Raw genomic sequence first — 24,406 nt, 5'->3', positions numbered from 1 at the left:
AGTGGGAGAATCACCCCTTTGACCAGCTGATTTAACACACTCCAGAATGTTGTTTGCCCTCTTTGCTGCCAGAGCACAATGCTGGCTCATTTTAAAACTGCTGTCACCAGCACCCTTCAGATCTCTCTGCCAACCTGCTTTCCAGCCACTCATCTCCCAGTCTGTACCTGCACCCATCATTACTCCATCTCAGGTGCAGATCCCAGCACTTGCTGAACTTCATGCTGTTGCTGACTGTCCAATGCTCCAAGGTATCTAGATCCTTCTGGAAGTTCTCTTGTCATTCAAAGGAGTTAACAGCATCTCCTCATTTAGTATCATCAGCAAACTTGCTGAGGATGCATTTCATTCCATTTTTTCAACACTGATGAAAATGCTGAACAGAATTGGCAATTGTACCGAGCCCTAGGGAACACCACTGTCCAGAAGGCAGATGTAGCCCCATTTACTACAGCCCTTTGGGTTCTGAGATTCAGCCAGTTCATCAGCCAGCACAGCATGAATTTGTTCAACTCAGAGTTGGACAGTCTGACCAGAAGGATACTGTGAAGGTTTGAAATCCAGAAAGATTACATCCACTACCTGCTCTTCATCTATCAAGCATGTGACTATCATAGGTAGTCAGATTACTAAAGCAGGATTTTCCCTTGATAAAATCATGTTGACTACGCTAGATAACAGCTTTGTTCTTAAATTACCCTTTCAATATCCTCCAGGACAACCTTCCCCATAATTTTTCAGTGACTTTGACTTGTTTGCATATGAAGCTTTTGCTTTGTTTGTTAAACCACCTTTGTCCATGAGTATTCTCACTTCTACTCTTCTGGTTCTCTCCTCCGTCCCAAGGGGCAACAAGCAAGTAGCTGAGTGCTAATGGCATTACCCATAACATCCATTCACCACAACAGTATACTCACCCATCTTTCTCCCCACATACATACCTATTTTTTTTTTTTGCTCACCTCCTCTGCAGTTTAAACAAAGTATGCAGACAGTAATGCTGCACCACTCTTATCTTCTACTGAGCTACTGTAGGGGGCTACAGTAACACACTGTAGCTCAGGCACAGGAATTTCTTACTAGATAAATGCCATCTCACTCTTGGATAATCCCCAAATTCTCCTGTAACAATATTACTAACCTCCAGAGCAGCACATGCTGTACACTTCAAGGTATGAACTTAAGGACAGAACAAGGGAAGAAACAAGAGAGAACCAAGCTTTTCTGGGGACCAACCCACAAAACATGTGGTACAAATACTGCTCTACGAGATGCTTAACACTTGCTTTTTAAGAGATACAGCTGCTGTATTTGCTCAGCCAGTGAATGAAAATCAAAGTAATTTAAGTGAAAATTAGTAATAAGCCTCATGAGGTCCTTCATACCAGTCTGATGCTGCAAGCATTTCTAATTAGATCAGGCTACTCAGGGCTTTATTCAGTTGTCTTAAACACCTCTAAGGTACGTTCCCATAACCTTTCAACAACTTGGTATTTGACCACCCCATGGTTAACAAAACCAAAAAAGAGAAAACTTATTTATATCTAATCAGAACATATCACCCCAGATAAAGCTGAAATGAGCTTTGCATTTTCTCTCAAAGGTATCTTCTCGTTTCATGAAACTATGGAGTTTCTTCTCTGAGATGACATTAGATGAAATACAATTCAAACGAATTTGGCAAAATGATTGTCTGTCATGCTGGAACATCAATACACAAATGTTATCAGCTAAACATGAGTGGAAGGAAATTTCCTGTTAAGCAGTGTTCTTTGCTGTAACCTGATTTATGTGACATAAGAGAAAAACTTCCCTTTTTTTTTTTTTTTCCTAAAGAGCTTATTTAACATTATTACTACACCCCAGTAACCACTCACTACCTCACTTGGAATCTACCTGCGACTCCCAGCACATTCAGGAAGAACAGGTTACACACAGTGAATCATTTCCACTTCCTTTTGCAGAGATTCCTATAGGACTACTACAGCCTTTCATCCTACTAAGGAAGTCCTATGCCATAAAGCTTTAACTGTTTAAGTACTTCACTAAAATTGCATTAAAAATTCCTGTTCCCTCCTGCTTAAAAATGAGCTAGTATACAAGAAGGGTATGGCAATCAATAACCAAACACTGATCAAATAAAAAACCAAAATCATTTCCCCAGCCATGCAAGGAAGTACAGCTCCTCAGCCCTCATCAGCATATCCATTTTCTTCCACAAAAATCAGAGACAGGCACAGCTCTGAGAAACAGAACCGTTTTTACCAAATCCCAGCTGCAGTTAGTTGCTTGGCAACACTGCCCCTCAGCATCAACCTCCTGTCCAGGTTCTGCTCTGACAAGGGCTAAGCTACCCGCCACATGTCAGAACAGCCTGCAGGAAGCAAATACCTTTCCTCAAGAGATAAAGGGCAACTGAAGGTCTGGGTTAACTGAGACAGTCAGCATGCTGACCTGGGCAATTTTTCACATCCCCCATAAAACATGTCACCATATCTGTGAGCAACAGTATGCTCTCCATACCCAAAGCTACAGACTTGAAGCACTACAATGCTCTCTGAACCTCTAAGTTCCTCCTCTTCTTCACACAGTGACCCCACAGCACAAAAGCAACCAGCTCCTCTGATGGGATGATCACAGATCAACTCTTATGTGTTTTGGCTAAGGTGGAAACAAAATAGGAACCCAGGTACTCCTGACCAGCTCAAATACAGTGTCAGCAAGCAGGACTACTTGGCCATACATACTCATACATTTGAATAAAACCTAATGGAAAGCAACAGTGAACAGAGCAAGAGCAGAACACAAAATAAAGGTTAGTTCTATACCACATGATCAGACCAGTGTAAACAAAGACAAGTATGAAATTAGATACCCACTCAAACCCAAGTTGACTGAGTCTTCTCAAGTAAGATAAAACTGCTTCATGGCAAGTAAAGTCATTCAAGAAAAAAACTACAAAGTCCCAGAATGGTTTGGGTTGGGAGAGACCTAAAGATCACCCAGTTCCAACCCCCTGCCATAGGGACAGTTGCTCCCCATTAGATCAGCTGCCCAAGGCCCCATCCAACCTAGACTTGAATGGCTTCCAGGGGATGGGGCATCCACAACCTCTTTAGATAACTTCGACAATCCTTCTTCAACATTTACATAAAGATTTTTTTCTTAACGTCTAATCTAAATCTCCTCTTTCAGTTTAAAGACATTACCATCTGTTTTATCACTACACTCCCTGACAAAGAGCCTTTCCCCATCTGTCCTGTAGGCCCCCTCTAGGAACCGTAAGGTTGCAATGAGGTCTCCCCAGAACCTTCTCTTGAGGCTGATCAAGGCCAGCTCCTTCAGCCTGTCTTCATAGGGGATGTGCTTCTGACCTCTGATGACCTTCATGGTTCTCTGCTGGGCTCATTTTAATAGGTCCACGCCATTCCTATGCTAGAGGCTCCAAAGGGGAACGCAGAAGAATAATATCTCTCAAATCCTCAGCAGACATTAATCAGGTAAGAATCAGGGGGGTAAGAAGTCTGAAGTACTTTCTATTTTGCTCCTAGTTCAGCAGGGGGCATCATTTTTAGTCATAACACAGAGATCCAACCAGCAGTTAAAAGATCCAGGGAAATTTCGTACACAGAAGGGATCCATGAAAACAAGTCTTACTAGTAAAGACCAAAATAAGGAAGCCTTTTCCATATCTTACCCCCAGGTTCCCTGCTTATTTCATAACAGGTTCACACCCTCTCTAGCCTTCTTACTGCTGCTCATCCATCTGCAAAAGTCCTCCCTGTTGTGCTTCACATTCCTTACTAGATTCAACTCCAAGCAGATTTTTCTTTTCCTCCCTAATGCCACCCCTGCATGCTTGGACAGCCCCTCTATATTCTGTCTACAACACCTGTCTCAGCTTTCACCTCTTACATTGCTTTCTTTGTCTGAGGTTTGCCTGGAGCAACTTGCTCATGTAGGCTTCCTGCTGCTTTTGCTTGATTTCCTGTTCATTTGGATGTGCTCCTCTACAGCAAAAATAAGTGAATATTTTTCACTAATTCACCCTAAGAAATAAAAAATAACATTAAAAATAGTCCAAACCAGTTCTCCTGGGCTCCTCTCTTTCCTAGACCCCACCACTCAAATAACTCTTCCAAGCGTATCTATTCCTGAACAGGCCAAAATCTCATCTCCTGAAGCACACAGAATTCTGCTCTTTGCTTTGTTCCCTCTTCTTTGGACCCTAAACTCTTCCATCTCACAGCCACCGCAGCCAAGACCATCCCCAACCTGTCCTTCCTTTGCTGATAGCAGGATAGGTCAGTCAGGTCCATCTGAGCACCTAACCTCACAAACCACTTGACTCAACCACTTGTACTGAAAAATGACTAATACACTTCCAAGAATCTCCCAGACTGCTTGTTCCCTGCTATGCTGTCCTTATGACAATTCTCACTGTGGTTCAAGTCTCCTACATACACTACAGCTAGAGAATGTCAGGCTTCTTCAAGTTCTCTGAAGGACTGTGGTGGTTTCACACTGACAGCAAGCCAAACTCCACCACACTGCTCTCTCACCCCCCCTCCTCCTCAAAAGAACAGGAAGGGATGAAAAAAGATGTGATGAAAAAAGGCTTAAGGGTTGAGATAAGGACAGGGAGATCACTCATCATCACAGGCAAAACAGACTCAGCATAAGGGAGATTAACATAATTTATTGCCTATTGCTAATAACAGATTACAGCAGTGGGAACAGAGAGCAAACTAAATACAGCTTCCTTCCACTCACCTTCCTCCTTCTCCCTCCAGCAGCACAGGGAACAAGGGCAGCAGTCACTCAATAACTCTGCTGCTCCTTCATCATCACTCCTTCAGGTGAAGTGTCCCCCTGCTCCACATGGGATTCCCACAGGCTGTAACTCTCCAAGCACTGCTTCAACATGGCTCTGTACACAGGGCCCATCCCTCAGGAGGTGCTCCACACAGGTCCCTATTGTCAGCAGCTCCCTCACCATGGCTCCTCCACCCCATCATGGGCTCCTGTTCATGAGCTGCAGCTCCAGCACAGGGCTCTTGTGGGGTATCTCCACGGGCTGCAGCTCCTTCAGGCCTCATCCACTGCTGCACCGTGGCCTCCTCCATAGCTGCATGAGGAGATCTGCTCCATGTGGCACCCATGGGCTGCAGAGGGACAGCCTGCACCACCACAGTCCTCTCCTGGGCTGAAGGGAGCTTCTCCTCCATGCCTGGAGCCCCTCCTGCCCTCCTTCTTCACTGACTTTGGTGGTTAGCTTCTCTCACATTCCCACTCCTTTCTCCCAGAAGCTGTGCAGCAGTTTTCCCTTCCCCAAATCTGTTCTCCCAGAGCACACCCAGCACCACTCATGGCTCAGCTCTGACAGCAGCGGGTCCCTTTTGGAACTGTCTCTGACCTGACATGGGGCAGCTGCTGTGCTCCTCACAAAGTTAACCCCATGCAGCCTCCTTGCTACCAAAACTTTGCCACATAAGCACAGTACAGGAAGGCTTCATTCCTACTTCTTCCTGATCCAGTAGTTAGGAGCAGGCACCTACACCATCACCCACACTAGCCTGCCTTCTAGCCCTGACCCATAAGCTCTTAAGCTCATCATCCATCTCTGAGCAAAGCTGCACACGCAAGCCCACCGCTCTGACAGAATGTCACTCTCCATCCTCACCAGCCCAGTCTGTGCCTCCTACAGCACCTATATCTACCTCTTGCTTGCAAAACTGGAAGACTGCAATCTCACTATTTCTCTGTGATACCAGTAAAATCATAGCTCAGCTAACTCAGATTTACTCTTCTACAGTATCTGAAAACTGTTGCTGCCAGCATGGTGAAGCTGAATTCAAGTAGTTACAAATATAGCTGTGTTATAAAAGCATCTCAACATTACAATAAGGACATCACTGTACATTACCTGTTCACAAGGTGAACTCATTAAGTTTTAGGGAATTTACCTGTGGCCTCCTGGGAGAGCAGTTCAAAGCATCTAAGTTAGTAAAGCTGAATCGTGCCACACCAGTGAGCTAGCTGAGGAAGAGGTGACACATGCACTCAATTAACTTTGACTACTCTCTGAGCAATATCTACTAAGTGACTATTAATCCCTTTAGGAAATCTAGATTAAGGACGGAACCATCCCTACAAGAAAGGTACCTCCCTAAAAGTCTACTTATCACATACGTGTACCTAGTTGCTTCCTGACTGCTGTTGACAAGGACTTCCTATGACTGCATCAAAGCTGCCTTCTCCACAGTGTCCAGGCCAAGAGGGACGATCCACAAGACAGCGTCAATCTCAGTTGCACAAAAAGAGATCCAGGTGCAAAGCAAAGCTTAATATCTGTCCACCAGCAACATCCTACAGCAACACCTTTTTCACCTCACTGAAGAGTGTCAAAGCCAGAGCTTAGGCATCATCAGGAGAGAGACACCAGTAGCTTCTGGCTACTGTAGGATGTCCTGCACTTAAGCACACGATCGCATCAATACTATCAATCACTCTTTCATAATTTGCCCTAGGCTGAAAACTAAGGTAAGGATTTCTGCACCTATGTAATCCACCCCTGTTGATCTAAAAGGTTATAATAAATATAAATAAACAAAGCAAACAAAAAAATGCACCACACCCAACAACCACACAAGTTTTGCAAATATTTGTATTGGAAGTCAAAGAAAGTAGCAAGGAATCTCCAAAGGTCATCTAGCCCAATCACCTAACCAGACTACAGCATGCCACTTGCAACCTCATGCAATCTAGGCCTGCTGTGTCCTGAAGAATGCAGTTTCCACACAAAAATATCACATCAAAAGCTCTGGTAAAAAACTTTCAGGCAGCATAAAGCAGAAATGTGCATTTGCAACAATGTGCTTTCACAAGTTAAACAGATTTTCTTTGGCTTATTTCAGAGTATTTTTGCAAACTATGAGAGACAGAAGATAGATAGAAACAAATCCCTTCCTTTGAAAGACTCTCCCAGTAGGTCACCCAGTACTCAAACAACCCCACTGCCCCATTCCACCTGCTTACAGGTTTCAGCTAAATCCACTGCACTTCTCTCAGCTGGAAAGTAAAGGGATTGGTGTCGATACAAAGGGGAGAGGCTCTTTTCAGGGACGCCTGGTGGGAGGACAAGGGGCAACAGGTCCAAAGAGCAACACAGGACATTCCATCTGAACATGAGAAAGAACTTCTCTACCATGAGGGTGACAGAATACTGGACTGAAACACACAGAGGCCATAGAGTCTCCTTCTCTGGAGATATTCAAAATCCACGTGGATGCTTCCCCATATAAGGAACTGCGTTAACAGGGGATTGGATGAGATCTCCAGATGTCCTTTCCATCTCCTGTGATTTATTTTTGAGACAAGGAGGTTAGTAGGCAGAGATGATTGCCAAACCATTTCCACCATTTATCTGCATTCCTGGTCAACTGGAGAGGTCCCAGAGGACTGGAAGCTTGCCACTGGGATTCCCAGTTATAAGAGGAGTCATAAAGAGGATCTAGGGAACTACAGGCCCATGAGCCTGACCTTGGTGCCAGGAACAGTTACGGAACAGATCATCTTGACAGAGATCATACATCATGTGCAGGACAACCAGGATATCAGGCTCAGTCAGCATGGATTCAGGAAAGGCAGGTCGTTTGAGCAACCTGAAATCCTTCTATGATCTAGTGACCTGTCTGGAGGATGACAGAAAGACTGTTGATGTAGTTCACCTAGACTTCAGCAAAGCTTTTACACTGTCTCCCACAGTACTCTCCTGCAGAAGCTGGCAACCCACGGCTTGAACAGGTAACACTCTTTGCTGGGTGAAGGACTGGCTGGAGGGTTGGGCCTCAAGAGCAGCAGTGAATGGGACCAGTCACAAGTGGTGTTCCCCAAGAGTCAGCACTGGGGCCTGTCCTGTGCAGCATCTTTACTGATGACCTGGACTAGGGGATTGAGTGCACCCTCAGCAAGCTTGCAGTTAACATCAAGTTAGCAGGAAGTGTCATCTGCCCAGGGGTAGGGGGGAAGGCCCTACAGAGAGATCTAGACAGGCTGGATTGCTGGGCTGAGGTCAATGGAAGGAAGTTCAACAAGACTAAGTGCTGGGTTCTGTACTTCGGCCACAGCAACCCCAAGCAATGCTACAGGCTTGGGGCAGAATGGCTGGAAGACCATGTGGAGGAAACAGACCTGGGGGTATTGATTGATGCTCAGCTGAACATAAGCCAGCAGTGTTGTCCAGGTGGCCAAAAAGGCAGTATCATCATATGAGATCTGATATGAGAAATAGTATCACCAGCACAGAGCAGCAATCTCCCCTCTATAGTCAGCTCTAGCGAGGCCACACCCTGAGTACTGTGTTCAGTTTTGGGTCTCTCACTACAAGACAGACATTGAGGCCCTGGACTGTGTCCAGAGAAGGGCAACAAAGCTGGTGAGGGGTCTGGAGCACAAGCCTTAAGGAGAGCAGCTGAAGGAACTGGGATTGTTTAGCTTTGAGAAGAGAAGGCTCAGGGGAGACCTCATTGCTCCCTGCAACTACCTGAATGGAGGCTGTGGCAAGGTGGATGTTGGTCTCTTCTGCTGGGGAACCAGCAACATTAGAGGGAACGGCCTCAAGCTGCACCAGGAGAGACTGAGGTTGAATGTTACAAGAAATTTCTTCTCCGAAAGAATGGTCAGGCACTGAAATGGAGTGCGCAGGGAGGTGGTTGAGCCACCTTCCCTGGAGGTGTTCATGAAATGTTCAGATGTCATATTAAAGAACATGGCTTAGTAGGGAAATACTGGTAGTATGTGGACGGTTGGACCAGATGATCTTTACCAACGTTGGTGATTCTATGATTCTATTAGGAAAATGAAAATTAGGTTTCCTTACAGCCAACTTTGCAATAATTGGCTTTGACTACACAAGTTTCAGCACTGCAGTTTTTCTTATTCAGCCTCTCCTCACATTTCTACTTTTTGAGCTGCACATAGAAGAGATCAAGTTGCTAATCAGATATCTAAGAATTGTATAGTATAACTAAAAATTATTGAAAATATTTCCATTGGATACTACAAACTAATTTTTCATCTAATTTAACAAGCAACAGTGCCAGTGTGTCATTTTACCACAATTCTGGTAAGAGATCACTTAGCCAGACTTCATGCCTCACAGTGCTTCAGACAAAGAAACCCAACAACAACAAAAAAAAACAAAACAACTCTGTAAAACTCCTGACAGCAATTTATTCACTTTATCTGATGGTCCAAAAGATCTGCAAGCTTCCAATCATGTTACTGTAATGCTACAGTTTAAAAAAAAAATCTAAAGCAGTTGATAACTCAGGTAATTGCCTGCTTGATAGGGATGTGAATTCATCAGCAGACTTCAGTAGACGATATGTTTGCATTAAAGTCAACATTCAAATCCAATGCATAACAAACAGAAAACAACTGTTTGGGTTTCAAACATATGCCTTACACTTGAACATGGTTACAACAGTGATCAGATTCTTACAGCCCCTATTTGTGGAGATGGATGGGAGACCAAGATGTATTGATCCCAGTTTACATGACAGAATCACAGAATGGTCAGGGTTGGAAGGGACTTCAAGGATCATGAAGCTCCAACCTCCCTGCCACATGCAGGGCCACCGACCTCCACATTTAATACTAGACCAGGCTGCCCAGGGCCCCATCCAACCTGGCCTTGAACACCTCCAGGGACAGAACATCCACAACCTCTCTGGGCAGCCTGTTCAGCACCTCACCACTCTCTGTAAAGAACTTCTCCCTGACATCCAACCTAAATCTTCCCTCCCTCAACTTCAAACCATTTCCCCTTGTCCTGCAGTTATCTACCCTTTCCAAGAGTTGATTCCCCTCCCATTTGTAGGCTCCCATTAGGTACTGAAATGCTGCAATGTGGTCACCCTGCAACATTCTTTTCTCCAGGCTGAACGAGCCCAGCTCCCTCAGACTGTCTTTGTAGGGGAGGTGCTCCAGTCTCCTGATCATTTTTGTGGCTCTCCTCTGGACCCTCATTCTTGTACTGGGGCTCCAGACCTGGACACAGTACTCCAGGTGGGACTTCACAAGGGCAGAGTAGAGGGGGACAATCACCTCCCTGTCCCTGCTGGCCATCCCTCTTCTAATGGAGCCCAGGATACCATTTGCTTCCCAAGCTGCAAGAGCACACTGCTGGCTTGTTAAGTTTTTCATCCATCAGGACTGCCAGGCCCTCCTCTGCAGGGCTACTCTGAAGGATTGCTCCTTCCAGTCTGTGTTGATGCCTGCTTGCTCTGGAGTCCTTTGCTGCTGCTGAACATCTTGACCCTTTTGAAGCACCTCCTTTTGTGCTCTGTTACACCCTTCAAATTGCAAGCACTCTGTTCGCTACTATTTAACATCAGTGCCCAAGTAATACCAGTCTTGCCGCCAAGCAGTAACACAAACCTAGAAGACTTGGAACACATTGTAATTAGGTACTAAGTACATAGAATTAGCAAGCTGTGAGCTTCTGTAGTCAAAAGGGCTGCTGACTAACCTTAATGGTTTTTTACTTCAGTTCTATTTGATAAATCCATATGGGGTGTTATTTCTTAAAATATTCAAATATTAGCACAAATAATGATAAAAATGCTTTTAGTCTCCCTACACTATGAAAGAAAAAAAAAATAAAAGTCAGGTGCTTCAAGATGGCTCTCAGTACAGTCTGCACACCAGACTGACAGATCTAAAACTATTTCTCTCTCCTACAGCCTTTCAGTCCCTGTCAGTTTTACTTAGACATACATAGGAAAGGACACGAAGAGCTGCACCATAAGGCTATACACAAGAAGGAATTTCAGTTGCTTGCCTTTTTCAAGAAGCCAGCATCACTAAAGCTACTGCCTACATACCTTAGTGTTTCTTACAAATACTAGGAATAAGTAGTGTAACACTAGGAAAGCACCTACTGCCTCACACAGACAGCTGTTCAGATAGGGATGTAAAGAAGTCAGTACTCAGACAAGCACTGCACCATCAAATGTCATCCTTCACTCCTCCAAAAACCCAACTGATAGTAAAGACAGTTCCAGAGCCTTTGATTTTTTAGGCTTCCTGCCTGAAGAGATGACATCTGTGAGGCTGTGAGTGTGGCCCTACAGCAGGTTGCTTCCAGTGTATTTCAGCAGCAGCCGTCGGATTCATGACAGCTATTCCAACAATTAAAAGGCAAATAAGGAATAAAATGCACTTCCACAAACCGTACCCAAAGTCAGCAATCCTAATTATTGCTTCCTGCCTACTCTGACAAATGTGTCCTCAGCTGTATTCTCCACCTTCCAAAAGGTTTGCAGAACAAAGCAGCAAAGAGTTGTAACTCCACATACCGTATGTGCTAAAAAGCAGGCAAAAAACCTATGGATGGATTTGCCCTTCCTATTAATATTCACCATTAACAATATTTGTCTTTCTGAAAATAATAACTCATTAAAAAAAAAAAAAAAGCCTCCTACAAAAGCAAGCATGTAATAACATAACTTCCTTATAAGCAATGCAGATGGTCCTTGGATAGTGAGAACAAGGAGAGCCAGCTCAGTGATTTTGGAGTGAATCAGCAGCAGGACAAGAGCAAGTGCTGAAGATCCCTTTTTTGATGTGAGATGTAGAAGCCAGAAGGTATTAAAGGTAGATATGATCAAAGCAATGAGCGATAAAAAAGCAAGTGGGACCACATAAAGCTTGTTGGGGTCAAAAGGATATTTACAAGATTCCAGATGATATCTAGCTACCTACAAATTTCCAGGGCTTCAAAGAGCTGCAGTTAATACAGATACGCAACCATGGTATGTGAGTTTCAACATCCCTCAGATGTGACAACATGAACAGATGCCTAGGGGAAATGTAATAGCTCAAGTCTGTGAACAAAAGGAGGGACTCCAGCATCTCTGGTGAGAGGAAGGGATCTGTGATGACAACCTCTTAGCTTCAGTTAAGAGCTCATCCTGAATTTTGGCCAATGCTAGTCATCTGCAAGACCAAAAGCAAGGGTTTTAAAGACTGACAGAGTAAGAATCAATATGCAAGTATAATTCATTATACCCTGAAGATAACATCATCTAACAATGAGGTGAACAGTAAAGAAGCAGAACTCAAAAAATCCTAGCAAACAGGGAGGAGGATGACAGACAAGAATGTAAAGCTTGCATTAAAGAAGCTAACAGAAGCTAAAGAGACAATAGTTTAAAGAAGAAAAAGAATCAGTAACACCAACAAAAAGAAAATACAGGTTCTCTGACAGAAATGAGGCCTAGTTTGGAAGTCCTACACGTCTGTCATGAACAATTTCACGAGACAGTTTCTGGAAGACAGGCCTAAGAGAATCTCTAGTGAAACTGACAGGACCGAACTCCAGCCTGTTGGGTTTTTTTTTGTTGTTTTTTTGTTTTTCTGTAATTACAGGTACGTGCAGAGACAAAATCACAGCTGCTCTGATGCAAGCAGAGAAGTTGACCGTCAGCATCTGGGGGAAGCCATGCATGTAGACAGCTCCCAGACCTGGGATCCCAGCAGAGACATCTTGAGGAATCACTGCCTCAGCCATTGCTCTGTGCCATGACTAACATAACCAGAACTTTGTCAGACCAGCGAGCTGTTAGTGCTCAGCCAGCACGGGTTAGGCATGAAACACATCAGGAGGAAAAAATAAATAAATCTGGCTGTAACTGAAAGAAATACCTCCATTCTTCCTCTTCTGTTAGCTAACAGCAAGTTTCAACAAGGGAACGATACAACAGGGCGTTATGTTTTCACGACAGGCAAGGGCTTGGTACTCAACCAGAGAATCAACTTTGCTTTTTCTTCTGAACCACATCTTCTGGAAGTACACAGACATCCAGGCTCCAGGATGTAATGCAGTGGCAGCCTAATGCTGTTCACATAGCTCTCTTACTGAGCAAACTTCCAAAGGTAAGAAAAGGAATCTACGCAGCTTGCCCATCCTATCACTTCCCAGACAGGTGCCCCTAGAACAGCTGGCACTAACTCAGCTTGCTGTTCCACCACCTCTTCTCCAACCTGCAGAAAACCACACGTGTAACTACAGGAGTACAAAGGCAGACGACAGCAAGAAGCTAATAAGACATGAGAAAATAAGAAATGCCAGAACAGGATGAGACACACATAAATTAAGCTTGAGGGAAGAAAACAAAACACAACCTCAATCAGCTTTGGTGGGGGGGAAGGGTGAGAGCAAGCCATACCATTAGTGTACAGAAAGACAGCATGAGAGGAAGAGGTTTTGGCAAAAGAGAAAATAGAGAAGACTTTAGAAGTGCAGTCAGATTGTAGATAAGGCAGCTAAGTAAAACAATCTATTACAAAGAAGAAAACTGAATTACAGGTTCAATTGGAAGCAGCAGACGGGTTGGACAACAGAATGGTAGCTGCTCCAAGAACTCAACAGAAAAAAACAACACGCCAAAGGTCAGAGCTTGCTGCCACTTCAAGCTTTGAGTTGTGACAGAAGAGAGGCATGGAAGCATCACACAGAAATACATGCACACAGTGAACAGAAGTATTCAGTAACGCAAATAGGAACACAAGGCTGAATGTGTCAGCACTGCTGAACTGAGGCAGCAGAAGACACCAAGCAAGGACAACAGAGACCAAGCAACACTTTGCCCAGGTGATGGCTGGAAAGAGAGAACTCGGAAGAGAAGACAAAACTGAGTTGGAGAATTTGAGACACTTCTGTTGAGCAGCCAAGCTCTGAGGCCTGTGCTGCTAACAGCACAGGTGTGGAACTCAGCAAACAGCTCAACATGGGAACGCCAGTCATGCACAAAGCACACAAGCATGACTTTTCCAGAACCCCCCAGCTTACAGTGGGTCTCTAACACGGTAACAAGAAGCCGGGATAGCTGTACCAACAAACCAGTAAGAAGACTTACTTGCAAGTCACAAGGGTCTGTTATCTTTAGTGTAATCCACATTATATAATACTTACGTCCATACAGTAGGAACATAAAGAGCTGGTTTCTTTCTTTCTGACGTATCAAACACCGCCATCACACACGGCACTGCTCGAGTCCCCTCACTGGGCAAAGTAGCAGCCCGCCAAGGGGGCTCGGCAGCAGCACGGGGCCTCAACCCCAGCAACGCTGAGCCGGAGCACGGCGCCACGCGCACCTGGCTGTCACGCAGGAAGCATCATGTTTAGAACAATAAATTACTGTGCAATCATCCCAGCCAGGGTAACATCTCTACGAAGAGATTATGAACGAAAGAGGGACACGCCACATTTCGTCCACGTCAGAGCCACACAACCCAAAGCAAATACAGTCGCAAACGCGAACCTCCTCCAGCGCGGCACGGAGCCACCTGACCGAGCGCAGATAACAGCTCGGGAACCCCTCGCACCGCTTCAGGGCCGGGCGGCCGCCTCCCTGCCGGGGCTCGCTCTGCTCGGTGCCGGCGGGGCAAGAGGCGGCCGCGTCGGCGGAGCTCCGGCGAGGGGCAGCGCCCGGCCCCCACCTCGGCAGCGCGGCCGGGCGGCGGAGCGCAGCGGGGCGAGGCCGCCGCCGCCCCAGGCCCCGCCGCTCCCCGCCGCCCCTCCCCGCGCCCGCCCGACGGCCGTACCCTTGGCCTCGCAGTCGGCGCAGTACTTGTTGTCCTCCTCGCGGAGCAGCTTGGCCAGGATGGCCTGGTGCTGCTCGTTCTGCTTCTGCGCCTTCTCGCGGCACGAGCGGGTAGCCATGGCGGCGACGAGCGGCTCCCCGCGAGCGAAGCGGCGGCGCGAGGCTGAGGCCGGGCACCGCCGGAGTCACGGCGCTGCCGCCCTGGCGCGGAACCGGCTGCCGCCAGCACCCACTTCCTCGACCGGAACTACTTGCGGACGCGTCCGCCCGCGCACCCCGCCTCGGCGGCCGTGGCGCCGCGACAAATAGTGCGGCGGGTCCTAGCGCCGGCGCGAGCGGAGGGCGCCGCGGGAAAGGGCGCGGGGCTCGGCCCACGGGACACGGCTGCTCGGCGGGATCCACCCGCCGCGTGGCAGCCGGGGCGGAGCCCCTCCCGAATGCCCTGAGGGCCGCGCGGGGCTGGCGGGCTGCGGCAGCCGGGGGTCTGTGGGGATGAGAGCTGGGTGCGCAGCCCGGTGGCTCGCCTCAGAGTGCTTGTTGAATCTGCTACTCAGGAATATTTTCTCTATCAGTTTATTCCAAGATTTTTTTCCTTTTTTTTTCTTTTTTCTTTTTTTTTCTTTTTTAATGTAATCCTTCTGGAAAGAGCGGCAGCCTATATATAGCCTATAAAATACTGGAGCGAGGCAGATGGAAATTCAGGTCTCTTCTTCTTTTGCCATTAAATTACTGAATCGTGCTGTATATCTTTTGCACAAATCCTGTGGTTAACTAATTATCCCCTAAATTTGGGAAAGTTACAACAGGAAGAACTGGGAAAAGTGGGTATCAGAATAATTAGTAATATGTGTATTAGAATAATTAGTTTTTGCTAATATGAGATAATGCATTTGGATCTCCCTCAAATAAAGGCAGAGTTCAGGTCTACTCATACGCAATGTGTGTGCCCTGGCTGAGAGGCATTAGTTTGCAAAATGGGAACATAGAATTGAAGCGTGATCCCAAGAGGTGGATCAGCATCCTATGGCTGTGGTGCCAAAATCTAAAGATAACTGCAACAGAAAACGTGTAAAAACAAAAACAGGAAAAAAAAAAACCACCATGCTTTGCTAGAGCCTTGATCATTGGGGTGCAATACTGCTGGCTATTTAAACGTGATGTTAAGCAGTGGTGAATGTTTCCAGCGGAATATTTAACTAACTAGCACACTGTCCTTTTCAAGCCCAAAGTGTCTTTAATGATTGTGTCTGTTGTAGAGAAAAACTGCTTCAGTCATAAGCGCAGAGTATCTCCTCCCCTCACCCATCCCAGGGCTCAGAGGAAAGGAACGATTTCAGAAAATCAAGAACTGTGGGTATGAACTCCTTGAGAGAGGAGAGAAAATGAGCTTGCTCCTTAGATGCTGGGTAAGCTCCTCTTGGGTTCTTATACTAAAGGACTGTGGCAGCAGCACTGCCATTTTAGAAGAAGATAATGCTTGCTTTCATATTTTATGTTGAATTCAACCTGTACATTATATACGCTCTGAAAACGTTGCCTGCAATACCAGAAGGTATTGAGTTAAGCAATCAGCTTAAATTAACATACATCAGTTTCTCTGATCCTAAAATGGACACAGTGATACTTAACTGTGAAAAGTGGCTATTGATTCAGCGTCTGTGTTTGAAAAACCCACAGAAGTGAAGAGTAAGTGTATTTATTTCCTGTGCACTTTCAGTGCCTTAAAACATGTCCTGGTTGTTTGTTTCCTGGGTCTAACTCACAGAACCACAGAATTGCAGGAAGTTGGAAGGGACCTCAAGAGATCATTGAGTCCAACTCCTCTGCTAAAGCAGGCACTCTATAGTAGGTTGCTCAGGCACGCATCCAGCTGGGTCTTGAATATCTCCATAGAAGGAGACTCCACAACCTCTCTGGGCAACCTGTTCCAGGGCTTCATCACCCTTACCATAAAGAAGTTCTTCCACGTATTAGTATGGAACTTCCTAAGTTCAAGTTTTAGGCCATTGCTCCTTGTCCTATCACTACACACCACCGAGAAGAGCCTGGCCTCATCCATTTGCCTCCCACCTTCCTGTAGATATTTATAAACATTTATCAGATCCCCCCGTCTTCTTTTCCCCAGGCTGAACAGACCCTGTGTCTCTCAAAACTCCCACTCTGCATGCATGTTTGGGTGGATGGGTGTGAAGTATCCTCTTCAACTGTTGAGCATTAAGGTCTGCCTCTTGTGTTCAACTTTATTTCAACAATTTTTCTTTCCTTCAGTGTACTTATCCATTCTTCTATAAAGCAGTGGAAATACAAAATTACCGGCTTCACTAAGGGACTGAATGAGTTATTAATATTTTAATAGATAGTGCTTTAAAAACAGCATGCCGTAAATGCATTATTAGGTATTTTCCAAAGAGCTTAAATGAATGTAAAGATAACAAAAATATACCTCCTCCGTGCCTTTGCTGCTTTATCCAGACCCTAAGCGAAGCAGAATGTTTCATATAAGGCTGTTCTAGCCAGAAGCATTTTTCAAAGGGAAATGATGTCTTTGGAGAGAAATGATGTCTTTAGGACGTGGCATGCTTTTTGGAAAATTTAAGTTCTGCCCAGACTAGGCAGTGAAATGTAGCACATAGAGGCCAGAGATGTCACCACCTATGGCTCCTTAGAAGGATAAGATACGCAGTTGACTTGCTGAGGGTGTCAGCTTGGTACCTTTTGCTTCACCTTTCCTAAAGTCCTGCAGAGCACAGCCTATACAGTCCAGTCTGGGAATCGTTTCATACATACTTGTGTGTTTCAAGGCCAGAGGAGGGTGAGTTTGACGTGGCTGAGTTTTCCATGAAGTAACAAATACTGGATTCTACAGTCCCCAGTGCTAGAGACTGTGTTGTGTTCAGTGGCAGCACAGATCTACCTTGCACTGAAGAGCCTTCTCCCTGCTTCTCATCCTGAAGGCAGCTCCACTACTCTGTAGAGATACTTATTAATAACTTTTGAAGCTTATGTTGTCCTATCATCTGAGAGCTGGAATTCACCTAATGTAATCTTCCTGGCTAAAATTCACTAAATCTACATACCTACCTTATTCTGAAATCTCCCTATAAACCAACTTGAAATAGTATTTGCTAATCAGGACTGTATTAGCATAAATTTGACTTAATGGGGGAGAATTCATCAGATGCAGAGTTATTAACTGAAATGAAACCAGGTGTTAAAATAGCTGTGTTTTCCTGATGCCTCATCCTCAAATATCAGAGTCCAGAAATAAGCAGGGTTTCAGTTACAGAGTTTTTGAATTTGAGAATTTCTGATTCATAAGAAACCTCACTGCTTCAGACATTTTCCTGCTCTGATGGGGAAGAAAAATAGATACATATAGCTCTCTGGGAAATGGACATTTCAGTAATGTTTCTGAAACTCAATTCTCTGAAGATAGCTCCTCAGGCTGCAGAGCTTGGGATGCTCACAGACACAGATGATGTAGTAGCTACAGTCCTTGGCTGTCAGAGAACTGCAAGACTGGGAAAGTGAATCTTAACCAGTGTCTCAGAAGGCACTTTAGATGAAATTTGTGTCACAATCTTGAGATACTCAAGAAAATGCTTAGCTTATGATCTGGCCACCTTTCATCTCCATTGGAGGGAAACTGACATTCCAGAAGGGGACTCCTGTTGTTCTGAGACAGGTGTGTAGCTTCAGTGAAGCTGCATTACCATCTGGAGGGGCCTGTCTAAGGAGGGGGCGAATCGCTTTCTGTATCGTTTGTGTCTCCCCGTTGACTGTAGGGAGTGGGGAGAGTGATTGTCTCATACCCCAGTGTACAAAAGTGTCATTTAAGAAATGAATTCTCAGTGTTGTTTTTAATTAAGATATTTTCAGCAGTGTACTTGGCACAAGAAAATGCCTGCCCAGCTCTAATTCTGATATCTCCAATTGAAAAAAGAGAGGAAGCAGTAGTGTCATAGAACCACAGAGTGCCTTGGGTTGGAAGGGACCTCAAGGATCATCAAATTCCAACACTCTGCCACAGGCAGGGTTGTCAGGTGCCAGATCAGGTACTAGATCAGAGTAACTTCATGTTACATGAAGTAACTGCTGTACCCTCCTACAGCTATACAGTAATAATGTTATTAATTTCCTTCTTTTCTTATAAAGAAGAACATAACCCACAAAAAAAAATCAACCAAATGTTAAAGGATGCAGTCTTTAAAACAACAACAACAAACAAAACAAAAACCAAAAAACAACCAATGAACCAAAAGAACCTCTGATCATCTGGAGGTTTGGATTTTATTTTCAAAACAAAATATTAATTCTGCTTCAATACATCTCTCTAATATTAATATTAAAATTTTAACACAAACCTCATTTATATTTCAACTTAATACTTGTAGTAAGTTATGGTTTACAAAATGTTAACAGTACAGATGTCTTGATATTAAAATAAATTTGCTGTACAATGCAAAACTGACTAGGACAAGACTGTCTAAACTGTAGCTGAATATACTGTGTAGATGGGAGCAACAGGTTGCTGTCTCTTCTTCCCCCAAAATGGATATTAAATATTTGACAGCCTTGCATGCTCACTGCAGTTGGAAGTCAGCTCTACAGCCATCATGCACTTGCCCCAGGAGTGGCTTGAGTAGCTTATTCCCCCAGTTTCGGCATTTAACATCTGCCTTGTGAAGCAAATGGTAATGATGTCACATCCAAGTTGGTTAAAAAATACCAAAGAAGCAGGATTTATGGGTGGGGCAATGTTTTCAATGGCCTCTTGTTTCTTCATGGCTACTTGGCTGCACAGATGAGATATCAGAGGTGCATTTTTCTTCCAGTTTCTTGATTCTTCATCTACTTCTGTGCACAGAGACTGAGCACTTGGTACTAAATGGGCATTGTGGTATCACACAGAGTGCAGTCTGAATTCTATCAGTGCTGAGCATTTGAAATACACTGAAATCTAAAGACTTTGTTGTTTGCACTTCTGAAGATTAAGACTACAATTCTTAAAACTAGAAAGGGATCTCTGTCTTTTATTAAGTGGCACCATTTCGTGACATCCCAGCACTTGATGACACATCACAGTGTTGTGTTCTTGAGAGTTATTAGTAAATCTGCATTGTAACTGCAAATACAAATGAGTACCTGACAGGTAACTATAAATTAAATAGATGGATGCAAATGACCAAACACATTTTAATGAGCTTTGCTGTCAATCATAAATCGTGTAAGCACAGGAAAAAAGAAACACCATGCTGTACAGCTAATAAGCACATATGCAGTTATGATTCAAACCACTGCATATATTTGGCCGTGGTATTCTAAAGTGGAATGCAGTGCAGAGCAGTGTAGGTGTAGAACAGAAGGAAATGGAAGCTCCCTTCGGTTCCAGTACAAGCACAGAAGATACCTTAAAAATGAAATGCTTTGCGCTTCCCAAGATCTCTGTGTATTTTCAAAGTTATATGTATGTTTCAGCCTGAGTCTTTTTGTTTCGATTTATCTTATTCTAAGATGAAGATTTTTGAATGGAAACTCAAAAGGAGAGACTACTCAAAGCTGTGTGAGTCATGCATTCAGCTCGCTCAGGCTTTGAGGATAAGAATACCAGGCTTGGGTATCAGTAGTTCTTGATATCCAGCCAAGAAGAGCAATAATCAGATGTAAAATCTGTTGCAAAATCTTGAGTTTGAAAGATTAGGGAGAGCTATGAAAACCAAATATAAAATGGGATGGCTGAGCTCCGTTGTCCCTGCTTCATGCGCTACTGTGCAAAAGGCATCTCAGCCTTCAAACCATTGTGCTGACTGGGGAAACTACAGACCTTAAAGCTCGGAAAGTTTTGGCTTCACCTGGAACAAAAGTCAGTTTTAGTTCTTTAACAAGAGGAACTGTGCCTTAAGTTCCCGTAGCCTTTTTTTTCCCCAGCCCTTTGAGGTCTTGGACTTGCAGGGTGTGCAGGATAAAGAACCACTGAGGAATAGTGAGCTTTGGACTGCTGCAAACAAAGGAATCTATCTGTGCCTAGTTTTTGAGGTGGATTCCCCTTTGTAGCAGCATCTTTTCTCTGCTCATTTCCATAGCACCATTTAAATATTAGCATCAATATATGTGTTTATCTTTTCAGTGCCCTTTTTTTTAATGAGGAGCAATTAGTAATTGCATGTTACCTATTTGAAAGTCTGCAGCGCGCCTGCCAATGCTATCTGTTTTATCTCACTGTAAGAGCATAATTCTCCTTGAAGAACTGCAAATGCTAGGGAGAAACATATTAAGTACATTCGCTTCACTTTCTCCTTCAAAATAATTTCTTGCTGGGAGAGACTGAAGTGGTGGGGTCACAGCCTTGGCTAAGCAAATTATACGGGCTTCTGGATTTCTCTGAAGTCCTGAGATGCTGAAGAAGTATCATTCCTACTTCAAAAGTTGGTTATTTTTAGTGAGCAGTGAGTCTTTTATCAACAAAAGAATGTTTGTAGCACTCAGAGGCTAAGCTCATATCTGCAGGAAAACACGTTTTTCTCCAGCCATTGGATACTCAAGAAATGAGAAAAGTGATTTGCTGTGAGAAGAATAGTCTCTTCCTTCAGCCCTCTGTGATGGATCACTTGAGAACCACACTTGGATGAGTTTGCAGTGTAGTGTCTATATCTGACAGCTAAAAAAATCAGCTGGGTGACAGCCTCTCAAAGCATGCACAAGTCAGTGGCGGCTCCTGCATTGTTTTCCTTGTTTCATATACGATGTAACACTGAGTTATGCTGTGCAGAGAGCCAGTATACTATATATATCTATATCACCAGCCAGGAGAAAGCCTGAGTCCAAGGATGTGCAACTCTGGAAGGTCTGTGTGGTCCTAGGAGATGTGCAAGAGAACAGGATCTCTCTGGAACCTAACTGGGATTCCTCCCACCTCACTCAGTTCTAGTCAGAGTTTGTACTGCCTCCAAACAGGGTGGGTCTGGAACTCCCTTGAGATCACATTTCCACAGAATAGGGAAGTTTTGGTGGAAAGCCCCCTTCTAACGGCTTTTCAGCAAGGGTTTTTCTCTCCATACAGAACGCATTGTTACTCTTTGCCTCACAGTTGTTTCTTTCAGTGTTCAGATGTGTGGCACTGGTTACCCGCCTCCTTCATCTTCACTGATGCAGGTCCGCACAGATATGACATATAATAAGAAAGTAAAATTACCATCGCAATGGCTGTATTTTTATTACTACAGCATTCTCAACATCGAAGTCCTGCTCAAAATATTAATACAGTAAAGCAACAAGGGTTTTCTAAAGCCAATATTACTTTGATTTTTTAAAGATAGACTCCTAGCGCTATAAAGTATATTGGATTTTCTCCTTTATGGTTTAATGATTTGCTGTTATGACAGACTTAATCAATCCGATGAGTCCATGTTCAATGTTCTGGCAAACATAATCAGCTCTGGGGTGTTTTCTTACTCCCCAGAGGCGCATTGCTTCTGTGTTTATTTCATTCTGATGTTTTATCTGGAACGCATATTTCTTTTTCTTGAAGAAAAGTGCACAGTTGTGAGGCATGCAGAGGAAGCCATGTGTTTAATTTACTGAGTATGAAATGATCTTTTTACTTAGGGAGCAAATGGAAAAGGTTATAGAACAAAAGGTTCAGCCAGCAATTGGGTGCACAAGTTGAAGGGAGGGAGAGAGAAACATTGATCATATAAAAGTCATGGGGCAGATTTAAAGGCACTTTGTAGCAATAAGAGAGACTGTTACAGATTCCAAGATAGGTCCTGTGTCCCATTTCTAAAAGTGTTCTACACAATGTCCATTTGTTTTAGTCCAAGATTAAGATCTGCTTTCCATAACACATTTTGTGCTTCTGAATCTTCCTTTTCTGTTCTTTAATGTTACTTTTCTGCCAGATTATCGTGGAGCCTTTGAAGTTCAGGAAAATGGTCTGTTTCAAGCATTACTCCCAAGCAGAGTTCCATGATGAGCTGCTGGTCTTTGTGGGAAGCAGCTCTTGATACTGTGAAAACAGAAGTAAGCACATGGAGCAGTAGAATTAATGCTTCTGTTTCTCAGGAAGTGCAGTTCAGAGCCTGTTGTACGGAGTGGTGAGTAGGCAAGACAAGTTTCAAGTGATGCTGTAACAACTGCTGCTTTGTACCAGTAGCTTCACCACATTGGCAGGCCCTGCTCATGCTCACCATGCTGTGCAAAAGGGACAAGTTACAGCAACAAAGTGAAACATGCAGGCTGTTGGAGTGTCCAGTGTAACACTGAATACTTTGTGCGTCAGCATAGTTGAGACTGAGAGCTGTTTAAATGTTTTGCTTTTGCAGCACACTTAACAACACTTCAGTGCTAGGTGGGATGTAAATATTTGTCCTGTAATGGAGTAAATGATGTTAATTGTGTTACAATACATGGCTTTAACAAACATGATATCTTACCTAAATCTTAAATTTAAATAATTTAAATAATCTTAAATCTTGCAAGTATGTAAATGGAGACATGACTTATTTGCATCCTTTTGACAGACTACTCAATAGAAACCCAAACTGGAGGGCTTAGGATGTCCTTCTGGAGTTCCGTGGCCTTTCAACTCAGTTGGTGCAGACTGGTTAGGATTGTATAACTTATTTTACATTTTTCCATTGGTTAAAAATGGAGGAAATTGGAGCTGGTGAAAACATGTTGTTGGACATGGGAGAGGGTATTTCTTAGTTTGATTAGACTTGGATGTTAATAGTCAGTTTCATTTCTACCATGGGACAGTTTTCTGTGAAACCTCTCAAGATTAGCAGTGGGATTTTGTCTCCCTGATGATTCTGAAATCCCCTGTGAATAAAAACAGTGCGAGCAATCCACAGCTTCCTCTGATAACAGATGAATCTCACTGGCTGTGCCCCACTTAGCCAAGGAGCAAATTTCCCTGGATGCCACACCAGTACTGAAATTAATCATGTCTGTGTTATACAAGTTCCCTGTATTTTTTGTCACTTTCTTATTTTGCATTTCATAAAGACTAAGCTTCATGTCCTTCGAGCTGTAGCTTTCAGAGACATGACATGCTAACTGAGCTCTGTAAGTGGTTCTCTGCTTTCAGGGTGGTTTGCATGACACTGATGGTGTAATTTTAAACTACAATACCTACCTTGTTCATCTTTGTTGTAGCATGCATTTCCATTACCTATTTGTATTGGATAAAAGAAAAGAAAAAAATAATTTCCTGTTGCTCTTTTTTTTTGTTTGTTTGTTTGTTTTTTGTTTGTTTTTAGTTTTTGTGCTGGGGATTTAACTTAACTGGTACCAATTGCATCAACCTTACTTTTGCACTACATAGCGTTGTAAACTGGGAAATTCCTCAGCACATGTAGTGTGGGTTTTGTACTTTCCTTTGCCGTATCTAGCGGTTGTAGTCCCAGGTAGCATTTTTGTCTGGATGAAATCTGTCTGATCCAACAAGGACTCATCTAGGTCTGGTTTTGGGCCAAACCACCTCCAATGGCTTTGTTTCCCTATCTATAAGATGAGGATAACGCACTGGCCTGCTTCTAAAAGTCATTTCAGATTTACAGAAGTGAACAACACGGTCTTTACTAGTAGCATTTATTAAGTGTTGCATCTCCAGAGCTTGGATAAAGGTGAAAATGTTTTCCCTGTGCTCATTTGTTCTTCTGAAATACCTACCTGCTTTGTATTTATTTTTAGAAGAGAGCATGGATTTTGAGGTTCAACAAAGCACTTCCTTCCTGCCCTTGAGAACTGATTTCGATGACCCTTTAAGGCACCAAGCTGTCCCAAATACAGAA

General features: G+C 44.0%; 1 protein-coding gene across 2 annotated transcripts in view; it reads right to left on the bottom strand.

Moving 5' to 3' along the window:
- Nucleotides 1-14,774, bottom strand: part of SMAP1 (small ArfGAP 1) — a 94,176-nt gene extending 79,402 nt beyond the window's left edge. Inside the window, exon 1 of one of the 2 annotated variants that reach the window (XM_042887031.1) lies at nucleotides 14,614-14,774. In XM_042887031.1, coding sequence (XP_042742965.1) covers nucleotides 14,614-14,731 — 118 coding nt within the window. In that variant the 5' untranslated portion in view covers nucleotides 14,732-14,774. The remainder of the gene's footprint in view (nucleotides 1-14,613) is intronic. The other variant, XM_042887038.1, reaches the window with a different exon arrangement.
- Nucleotides 14,775-24,406: the final 9,632 nt, after the last annotated feature.

This window comes from Lagopus leucura, unplaced genomic scaffold (genome assembly GCF_019238085.1).
Source record: "Lagopus leucura isolate 7727_CA_CO unplaced genomic scaffold, USGS_WTPT01 Super-Scaffold_73, whole genome shotgun sequence".
Lineage (NCBI taxonomy): Eukaryota > Metazoa > Chordata > Aves > Galliformes > Phasianidae > Lagopus > Lagopus leucura.
This window is presented reverse-complemented; position numbering and strand designations above follow the sequence as displayed.